General features: G+C 39.1%; 2 protein-coding genes across 2 annotated transcripts; one reads left to right on the top strand and one right to left on the bottom strand.

Moving 5' to 3' along the window:
- On the top strand, positions 1–2,367 carry LOC111370070 (H/ACA ribonucleoprotein complex subunit 4-like). The gene has a single exon (XM_022991782.1). The coding sequence runs from the start codon at positions 189–191 to the stop codon at positions 1,986–1,988; it is 1,800 nt and encodes a 599-aa protein (XP_022847550.1). The 5' UTR covers positions 1–188; the 3' UTR covers positions 1,989–2,367.
- Positions 2,368–2,732: 365 nt separating this feature from the next.
- LOC111370062 (serine/threonine-protein kinase Nek6-like) lies at positions 2,733–7,801 on the bottom strand. Its single transcript, XM_022991773.1, has 13 exons — positions 7,525–7,801; positions 7,167–7,233; positions 6,961–7,026; positions 6,815–6,861; positions 6,306–6,351; positions 6,146–6,226; positions 6,023–6,065; positions 5,884–5,933; positions 4,926–5,007; positions 4,792–4,841; positions 4,428–4,501; positions 4,273–4,324; positions 2,733–4,006 (listed from the first exon to the last, which is right to left on the bottom strand). The coding sequence occupies exons 1-13, from the start codon at positions 7,641–7,643 to the stop codon at positions 2,975–2,977; spliced, it is 1,809 nt and encodes a 602-aa protein (XP_022847541.1). The 5' UTR covers positions 7,644–7,801; the 3' UTR covers positions 2,733–2,974.
- Between the last annotated feature and the right edge of the window lie 1,670 nt (positions 7,802–9,471).

Below are 9,471 nucleotides of genomic sequence, written 5' to 3'. Positions count from 1 at the left end.
ACAGTGTATTATCATCAGCCACCACCCAAACCCTGCTTCACACTCCCCGCGCCCGCGCCCGCGCCCGCGGCCGCGCAACCCCAACCCCCACTCCGACAACAACACCCACAAATAAACCCTCATTTCTTCGTTAACCAAAAAATCCGAATATCTCATCAGAAAAAAGTTCACCTCTTCTACTCACCGCCATGGCTGATGTTCAAATATCTCACTCAGAGAAAAAGAAGAAGAAAAACAAAAGCAAAGAATCCGACCCAATTGAAAAACTCACTGACCCGACGCAGAATACCAATGAAATGGATGCAGCTATTGATTTCTTGATCAAGCCACAAAGTTATACTCCCTCTATTGATACTTCTCAGTGGCCAATCCTTTTGAAGAATTACGATAAGTTAAATGTACGCACTGGGCACTATGTTCCTATTCCCTCCGGTTACTCCCCTTTGAAACGCCCTTTACCCGAGTATATTAAGTATGGGGTGATGAATTTGGATAAGCCCGCTAATCCGTCGTCCCATGAAGTTGTGGCATGGATTAAACGTATTTTGCGGGTTGAGAAAACGGGTCATTCGGGCACACTTGATCCGAAGGTTACTGGGAACTTGATTGTGTGTATTGATAGGGCTACGCGTTTGGTTAAATCCCAGCAGGGTGCTGGGAAGGAGTACGTGTGTATTGCTAGGTTGCATTCGAAGGTGCCCGATGTGGCAAAAGTGGCTCGGGCACTGGAGACACTGACGGGGGCGGTTTTTCAACGGCCTCCTTTGATTTCTGCTGTGAAAAGGCAGCTGAGGATTAGGACTATTTATGAGAGTAAGTTGCTTGAGTACGATGTGGATAAGCATTTGGTTGTGTTTTGGATATCCTGTGAGGCGGGCACTTATGTGAGGACTCTGTGTGTGCATTTGGGTCTTTTATTGGGTGTGGGAGGGCATATGCAGGAGCTGAGGAGAGTGAGATCGGGTATTATGGGGGAGAAGGATAATATGGTGACGATGCATGATGTGATGGATGCACAGTGGGTTTATGATAATTATAGAGATGAGAGTTATTTGAGGAGGGTGATTATGCCGTTGGAGGTTCTTTTGACTAGTTATAAAAGGCTGGTTGTGAAGGACAGTGCAGTGAATGCCTTATGTTATGGCGCGAAGTTGATGATCCCAGGGTTGCTGAGGTTTGAGAATGATATTGAGGTTGGCGGGGAAGTGGTGTTGATGACGACTAAAGGAGAGGCAATTGCATTGGGGATTGCAGAGATGACAACTGCAGTGATGGCCACTTGTGATCATGGAGTTGTCGCCAGGATTAAGAGGGTAGTGATGGATAGGGATACGTACCCGAGGAAGTGGGGGTTGGGGCCAAAGGCATCAATGAAAAAGAAGTTGATTGCTGAGGGGAAGTTGGATAAACGTGGGAAACCAAATGAGAATACCCCAGCCGAGTGGTTGAGGAATGTGGTTTTGCCTACTGGAGGTGACTCTATGGTTGCTTGCCTTGCTGCGGAGTCCCAGCTGGCTACTGATGAACTGAAGGTGGATAGTGCTGTTATTGAAGGTGAGAAGAAGAAGAAGAAGAAACATAAAGAAATTGATGGAGACGAGGGGTGGAAGCGCAAGCTAGATGAGATTGGTGGTAGCCCTGCGCTGGATGCAGCTGCCAAGAAAGCAAAGATGTCCTCAGAAGTCAAGGATGAGACTGTGGAAGTGGACATCGGGAAGGAAGAGAAGAAAAAGAAAAAGAAAAAGAAGAAAGAAGGGGTCGACATAGGTGTATCTCCTGATGGTGAAAAAGCAAAGATGGATAAGAAGAAGAAGGATAAAGTGAAGGAAGATGTGGCGGCATCAGACGAGGAGAAGTCTGAGAAAAAGAAGAAAAAGAAGAAGCACATGGATGCAGAGAATGGTGACTCCTCAGTTTTACCTGCGGCTCATCATGAAGCAAATAAAAGTGAAAAGAAGAAAAAGAAGCACAAAGATGCAGAGCATTAGATTTAAGTGCCCAAGTCTCGGTTTCGCCCAAGGAATGGCATTGTTGTGCGCGACTATATATCATCTGCATTAGAGCGTGTGTTCTATCCTTTGACTGATAATTTAGCTCCATTGCTCACCAACCTTGAGCTCTGAACAATCGACCCATTACATTTGTACGGTAGCTCTAGCATGTTTTGCTGGTTAGTAACTTAACGGCTGCAATGTTTTTCCTTATATAAATTGCGAGAAACTTAGTTTTGGTTTTCATATAACTCTTCATTCTATTATTTACCAAATCTTTTTAGCACATGCATTTAGAATAGTAAATTCCTGAAAAGTACATGCTGATGAACTGATTCCAAATTTCTTAGGAACAATGCTTATTATTTTTGTTGTATTTTTTTTTTCTGTTTTTTAACTAAAACTGGTTGAATATGTCATCGTCTGCTTGGAATGCTAGTATTTGTATGAGCTTAGTGCAACATAGCTTTAACCTTAAGAGTGATTGGTATACTAATGTGTTAATTTAGAGTCATAATTCACGAAGTGAAGTATTAGAACGTTATATTTGCTCATCTAGTTCTGTCCAGATTGGTTAGCATCTCCACATGTTTTGTCTCTCATCGAACTAGAAACTGGGTTTGCTGAAGGGTTGGAATTGTAGAGTTGAAGTCAAGATTCTAAAACCTTTTCTAGTTCTAGTTATATATGAAATGTTTGTATCAACATTTGAATGTTGCTATGCAAATAGACAGAACTGAGTATGGATGTTCAATACTGATATTTTTCTTGATGTCATCTGTTGAAATTCCATCAAACTTCCAATAATTCTTCCTATGCAAAGAATTCAATACAGAATACAAGCTGCCTTCAGCAAATGAATTGAAAAAAAAAAATCTGGAAAACATGAAACATAGATTATAAATCAAACATCTCACAGAAAACCACTTTTTACAATAACTTATTAATAATGAAATCACAGATCATATCCCAATTCTCGAGAACTAGGATCCCTTAGACAATTTTCTTGCAGTAATCAGGCTTTTTGTCAACCAGATTGCTGTCTCTCTTGATGAGACAGCATCTTCACTGAACGGTTTCAACACGCCCGCAAGTTCATCGAGCTTGTCCTGCTTAAGTAAACGTGCACATACTTCCAGCAAAGACTCTAAAGCATCAGCTCTCTGTTGGCTCGGGTTTTCCCACTCACCCTTGCTTTCAGAGGCAATTCCGACTAATGCACTTAACAATAATTCTTCTTCACTAGATGCATGATTTATCACTTGCATGTCATCTTCCTGGATTTGCACCAGGTCACTTTTGGTATCTGCCATAACTTTCACCTCGTTCGTGCTTTCAATCAACGTGTTATCTAAACGCACTCCTGAACAATCACCAGTGCTTTCTTCTTCGTTCAAATAGTTCCTTGGTTCTGCATCAGCTTCACATCTTGCAGTTTTACTGCTTTTCACTGTAACAAAATCCTCCATGTTTGTTTCTGTTTCCTCATTTTCCCCGGGATCGGGTGGAGCCTCCGGTTGTGGAACGTGCTTTTGAGGAGATAATTCTTCTTCTTTTAGCTCTGCACTCGATGGAAATGTCAAAACATCCATAGTGTTGGTGCATTCTTTTTGTGATGAAGATTCAATGTTGTCCTGATTGTCTCCATTGCAAGCAGTCGTCTTACAACTTGTTTTCTCACTTTTCGAGTCTTCACTGTCAGAAGATATTTTACCTGAGTAGCTCGTGGGATCGACCCTCTTCGTTTCAAGTCCATCTCCTATTGAGTTATCCCCTTCCAGTAGCCTTTGACGTTGCATATCAGCAGTTTCCTCATAAGCTGGAAGCAGTCCCCTCTCTGTTAGTTTTACCTCTCTTTCTTTGTCATCTTTTCCACCGCCAGATTTGCTAGGAGAAGGTCTTCTAATTTTCTCCTTCGAGTTGTTAGGAGATTTCACAGGAAGAAAGACAGTAGATGGGCTGTGACACCGAAGGAGAAATGGCTGCAAATGCGCGTGCCTTAACAGCTCCGCAGCCTGTATATTTGAGATGTATGGAAATTATGATTTATAATTTCTTTGCTTGTGTAGAGGTGTAAACTAGACCATGCCAGGTTAGGAAGTGACCTGGGGTGCAGCCCATGTTGGCCTTTACAGCTGAACCCGGCAGATCCCAGCTATAGAGACGGGCTAGCCCCAATCCATGGTTCTCACCTCCAGGCCACCCAGACCTGCGCAGCCTTGCAGGTTTGACACCTCTACCTGTGGAAGGGGGAAAAAAAGAAGAAGAAGCTTGAACTCACTGTTGGCCTGCGTTCCGGACTTTTCCGTAGCATGCTTTTAATGATCTGTTTCCTGATATATTTAAACTGATTTAATGTCTTTAAGTATAGCCATATCGTTAAGAGCAAAATTTATGGGCTAATACTTAATAAGAGATGAAATGGAGATGACTTACAGAGTGGAGGAGTACACAATAGGAAGTGGAGAAATGGAAGATCTGTTTATCTTGTTTACAAGTCCAGCCATATCCTGTTTGATTCAGTTATTCTAATTATGACATCGAACTACATTGTGGAGCAATGATATACTAAGCCCCCGTTTGGCCCCCTTCTCATTCTTTCTCTCTCTTCTATTATCAACCACACAATCTTCCATAAAATAATATTATACGTTAATAAAAAACTTTTCATTCTTTTTCAACCACACATTTTTCAAAAAAACACTCTTACAACCATTGTAATTTGACAAGAATGGAGGCCAAATGGGGGCTAATTCCAGCGTGACAGTAACAGTATTTTCAGCTGAAAGTTTGAACTTACTGGAGCTCTAAAAGGTGGTTGGTGTGCAGCAATCTCGAACAAACAGCAGCCTGATATTTTTTCTAAAGATGTTAGTTTTCGTATTAAAAGCATGGCAATGTGAACTTAGGGATTCTTGGATTCTAATTTTTTACCAAGTGACCATATGTCCGATTTGTAGCCATACGGCATATCTGCAAGAAGCTCCGGGCACATGTAGTTGGAAGTTCCAATGACCTAGTTTGAGGTATAGAAAGTATCAGCTAAAGTTTGCATCTTGAAAGCAAATTCCTATTCACGAGAAAGGAAAACAAGCAAAGCGCACTCAAATTCATAATGGTTTACCCTCAATAGAAGAGCTATGTTAATTTGCTGCTGCAGGTTTCACTATAATGGAGAAGATTATTGATGCCAGATGTAATAGAAGAATTGTAGGAGAGGGGGAAAGGGGAGAGAGGAGGAGAAAGGAGGGAGAAAAAGAAGAAGAGAGGGAGAGGAAGAGAGAAATAGGGGAAGAATATCAATTTATTTCATAATCAAAGGTTATTTATTACAACACAAAAAATCCCTTTATATAGGGTTTAAACTAGTGCTAATTTAAGCAGGAAATTATTCTAAAATCAATGAAATCAAAACACTTATTATGTTTCCTAGAATAAATATCAAAATTGGAAACTAAATATCATAATATCTCTTTAGTATTGCATCAATTATAGTCGTGATTTCACACTTTAGTTTAAACAAAACTCTAAGAAGTCCTTAATATACATGCACGAATATTAGGATGGCATAGTACATATATAGAATCCCTATATACCCCGATTAAAGCAATATCGGCGGTGTATAGTACGATTAGGCTGCACACACTTCAATGGATCCTTGACTGAAGCAAAAAAAGAACCCATCATCTTAAGTATCTTGCAAGGGGTGGAAAATGAAAGATATCAAACCACCAAGGACACAAACCTTCCTTGAATTGCTCTATACAGAAGTGAAGGTCAGATTTGGTCTCTGCATCTAAGGTAACCAGTAAACTCTCTTAGCTTTCTCATTGTGCCAAGGCTAGTTTTAGTTATAGTAGAATATGACCTTTTAGATTTAATAAATGCTTACCGACGAGGCAAGGCCTTCCTCGTTGAGAAGTTTTGCCAATCCAAAATCACCTTTGAGTTCCATTGAAAGAATAAACAGAGAATTAGAAACAGAAGTGAAGAGCAAGCAGAATCAAAGCATTTTCATTGGCCTTACTTACCAAGACGGATGTCATTGTCCTTTGTGATGAATATATTAGACAACTGGAACCATATAAACTCGTATTTAGAAAAGATCGGGTCAAAATCATATCTTCGTAGTACCAAATGACTGAAGACCAAACCTTCAAATCTCTATGAAGGACTCGGTTGGAATGCAGGTAGTCCACAGCTAATAACAACTGAGTTAACCACTTGCAAAGATTCTGTAGAGCGAACAGAAATAACAGTTCATGCAAATGCAAGTAAGGGGTATTTCAATTTCATGAATTTACATCAGATTACCTCCTCTGGAAAAAGTGCTCCTCTACTTTTCCTTGAGATCTCAGCCCTGAATATTGCAGGATAGAAGGTAAATCACCATCCTCATATTCAATTATTGTTCTATATTCACTTCTTTAACTTTATTTCCCACATGTAAGGGTTTGTTTGGCATGGTTTTGGGAAAATCAAAAGTTGCTTCTAAGACTGAGAAGCTGGTTAACCTACATGGAAGTGCTTTGTTTGGTTAAAAGAACTTTTAGAGAGCCAGCCAAAAATGGATTCCTTATGAAATTCTTCTACAAAAACAGAAGCCATCCCAAATATGCTTTAAGGTGAAGCATTCATTGAATCACAAGGTACTCGAGTCCTTGATTAATTGACAACTTATACCATTTATGGACTTCCAAGTATCAGTTCTCACAAAAAGCATTTCACTGCATCTTCAAGTTTGATAATACTATTTGGAATTGGCAGATGGGCCAAAGGGGTGCATGAACACATTTAGGGTGGGCTCGGGAACGAGCACTTACATGTCTCCGCCTTCACAATAACTTGTTACAGTGCATATACAGCATCCCTGTAAATAAACAGTGGAAATTAAATGTTTTTTAGGATTAAGATTCAGCTAAAGAAACTTTTGTGCATCCTAAAGTTATTTCTGCGGCTTGCTATATACCTTTTCGACCCAAGCATCGTTGTATTCGACAATATATGGATGGTGTAGTTTTGCAATTAAATTCATCTGCAACAGAGATACAAAAATTGTCTATGTTCAACTACAAAGGACATTTACAATCATTAATCATCTATAAATCTTTGAAAAGAATTTAATGATGTAATATGATCATGATGGTTAAACGATCTTTATAGCTTAAAAGACACCTCTTGGTGAGCGATTCGCTTGAATTTCTCTGTTTGCTTAGCCAAACTAATCTTCTTTAAAACGTACCTATCAAAGATACGAGAAACGACAATTGAAACACTGTCTAAAATAAACAATTTCAACTTCCATAATTACGAAACAAGATTAAACTAAGACTTTTCCCCGTATATTAGGGGCTAACTATGTGAATCCTTTTTCGCTAGAATGTCTAGTCATTTCTACCAATGTATATTTATACCTAAAGAAATCTAGTACCCTTCAATGTTTTGGAGACAAGCATCAACGCACACCCCCTTTTTCTTTTTTCTTTTTTTGCATATACAACCATACAAAAAACTTTTGAAGAGAAATGCTTACTTTTTATTCTCAGTTTTGTGAAGAACAAGAAATGTTGCTCCAAAAGCACCTCTCCCAATTTGCTTAATTACTTCATAATTTCCCATTTTATACTTGTTATCACCATTCTCCATCTCCATTAGGCCCTTCAAATTAAACCGTGCTGTAAATTTCCTGTATGCAATCAAAAAAAGCAAAGCTTATAATTGTTTAAATTATAGCCTTCTTTTCAGGGAGGCTCTTAAAGAAAGTGTTGCGGGTGGGTAGGGTGAGGGGGTGGTGACGCTAAAGGGAAGAGACAAGGGAAGCATATTATATAGTAGATAATTAAAGAAGAAGATTATTCCATAAGCGAGGCTTAACTAAAGCTTAAAAAAAAGCACCGATTTTGATGTGGGAAAAGGTTTATTTACCTAAAAAATGTAAAACCTGAATGAGAAGTAACACAGGGGGCCAAGTAAAGGTACATATCAGTTTTCAAGCAATTAATTAAGCAGAAAAGTTCATTAATCTTTAAAATAAGAAATTTTCTTGTGGGGTTAAAGGTGGAAAGGTTAATGATAGGGATGGAGGAGCAAATAAAAAGGGGTCCAGGAAGAACTTTGCTTGTATATACGGAATGATGAAGAAATATTTTCCGATGCTATAGTTATAATGTCATAATCCTTATCTGATTTGTGTATGCTATTCAATTAACCTCTGAAATTTATCTTTGAAACAGTTCTTGAAAAGATAAGATTCTCAAACATTCAATCAATTAACGTTCAAAATCCTCAGATATTAGCTCAAATCGAAGTTGATGAAAATTGCTTATTCAAATCTTACTACCACTTATTTTATAAAAATTATATATAGCACCGATTCCCACACGTGAGGACACCTATTAAAAAGAGTAATGTTACGTGACAAAATAAAATTTAAATTAGTAAGCTAGCTTTTAATTTGTAAAAACTTGTCGAGCTCAGCAGTGCTCATTGTAATATATAGATCAACTCAACTCGTTTGTCACTCCTAAATATAACCAATGAGGATAATTTGCACGTTGGAGGATGTTTCTATCTAAAATTCATTCCTGCCCAGTATGGTTAAGCTTGAGAGTTTGGTCTTGCTTCAAATCGTCGAGGTGAAATATCAGTTTGGCCACCTAAACAATGATTTACCTCAAAAATTGGCTTTTAATTGGTGGCTTACTTATCAATACAAGAAGGAAGACGAATTGAAAGAACAACTAGATTAATTGTTTCTCTTCTTCATATTACATATTTGTAGCTGTAGAATAAATCTATACATGGAGGAGAATAAACTATACAAGGAAAATAATAATAAAGATATTGTGTAATACTCCCCCTCAAGTTGGAGCACGGAGATCCGTAATGCCCAACTTGGATTGGAAGAAAACAAATAATTCACGTCCCAAGGGCTTAGTAAAAATATCTGCCTGTTGTTGAGAAGCCGAGACGTAGGAAGGAGTAAGTAGACCGGATCGAATTTTTTCACGAACCAGATGACTATCCAATTCAATGTGTTTGGTACGTTTATGAAAAGCTGGATTTCGAGCGATGTGAATAGCTGCCTGGTTGTCACAATGAAGAAGAGCAGGTTGAGAGTGAGGCATAGCAATGTCGTGCAGGAGGAGACGAATCCAGACAAGCTCACAAGTGGTGGATGCCATAGAACAATATTTAGCTTCAACTGAATAACGAGAGATAGTTGGTTGCCATTTTGTGCGCCAAGAAAGTGGGCTGTCGCCTAACTTGATGACGTAGCCAGTAGTGGATTGGCGTGTGAGTGGACAGCTATCCCAATCAAAATTACAAAAGGTAAAGAGCTGAAAGCTACATGTGGATGAGAAGAATAGACCATAGCCAAGAGTGGTCTTCAAGTAGCAGAGGACACGGAGAGCTGCAAGGTGATGAAGAACATGAGAAGCATACATGAACTGACTGAGAACATTGACGGTGAATGTGA

The sequence above is a fragment of the Olea europaea genome, chromosome 2 (genome assembly GCF_002742605.1).
Source record: "Olea europaea var. sylvestris chromosome 2, O_europaea_v1, whole genome shotgun sequence".
In the NCBI taxonomy this organism is placed as follows: domain Eukaryota; kingdom Viridiplantae; phylum Streptophyta; class Magnoliopsida; order Lamiales; family Oleaceae; genus Olea; species Olea europaea.
Note: the sequence above shows the minus strand (reverse complement) of the source record. Positions and strands in the feature narration are given on the sequence as shown.

Bases quoted from the DNA above. Each gene is read 5' to 3' on its own strand.
- LOC111370070 (XM_022991782.1), top strand. From the start codon at position 189: ATGGCTGATGTTCAAATATCTCACTCAGAGAAAAAGAAGAAGAAAAAC.
- LOC111370062 (XM_022991773.1), bottom strand. From the start codon at position 7,643: ATGGAGATGGAGAATGGTGATAACAAGTATAAAATGGGAAATTATGAA. The intron at 7,234-7,524 runs GTAAGCATTTCT...TATCTTTGATAG, and splicing joins CACAAAACTGAGAATAAAAA to GTACGTTTTAAAGAAGATTA. The intron at 4,842-4,925 runs GTAAAAAATTAG...AAAAAATATCAG, and splicing joins ATCGGACATATGGTCACTTG to GCTGCTGTTTGTTCGAGATT.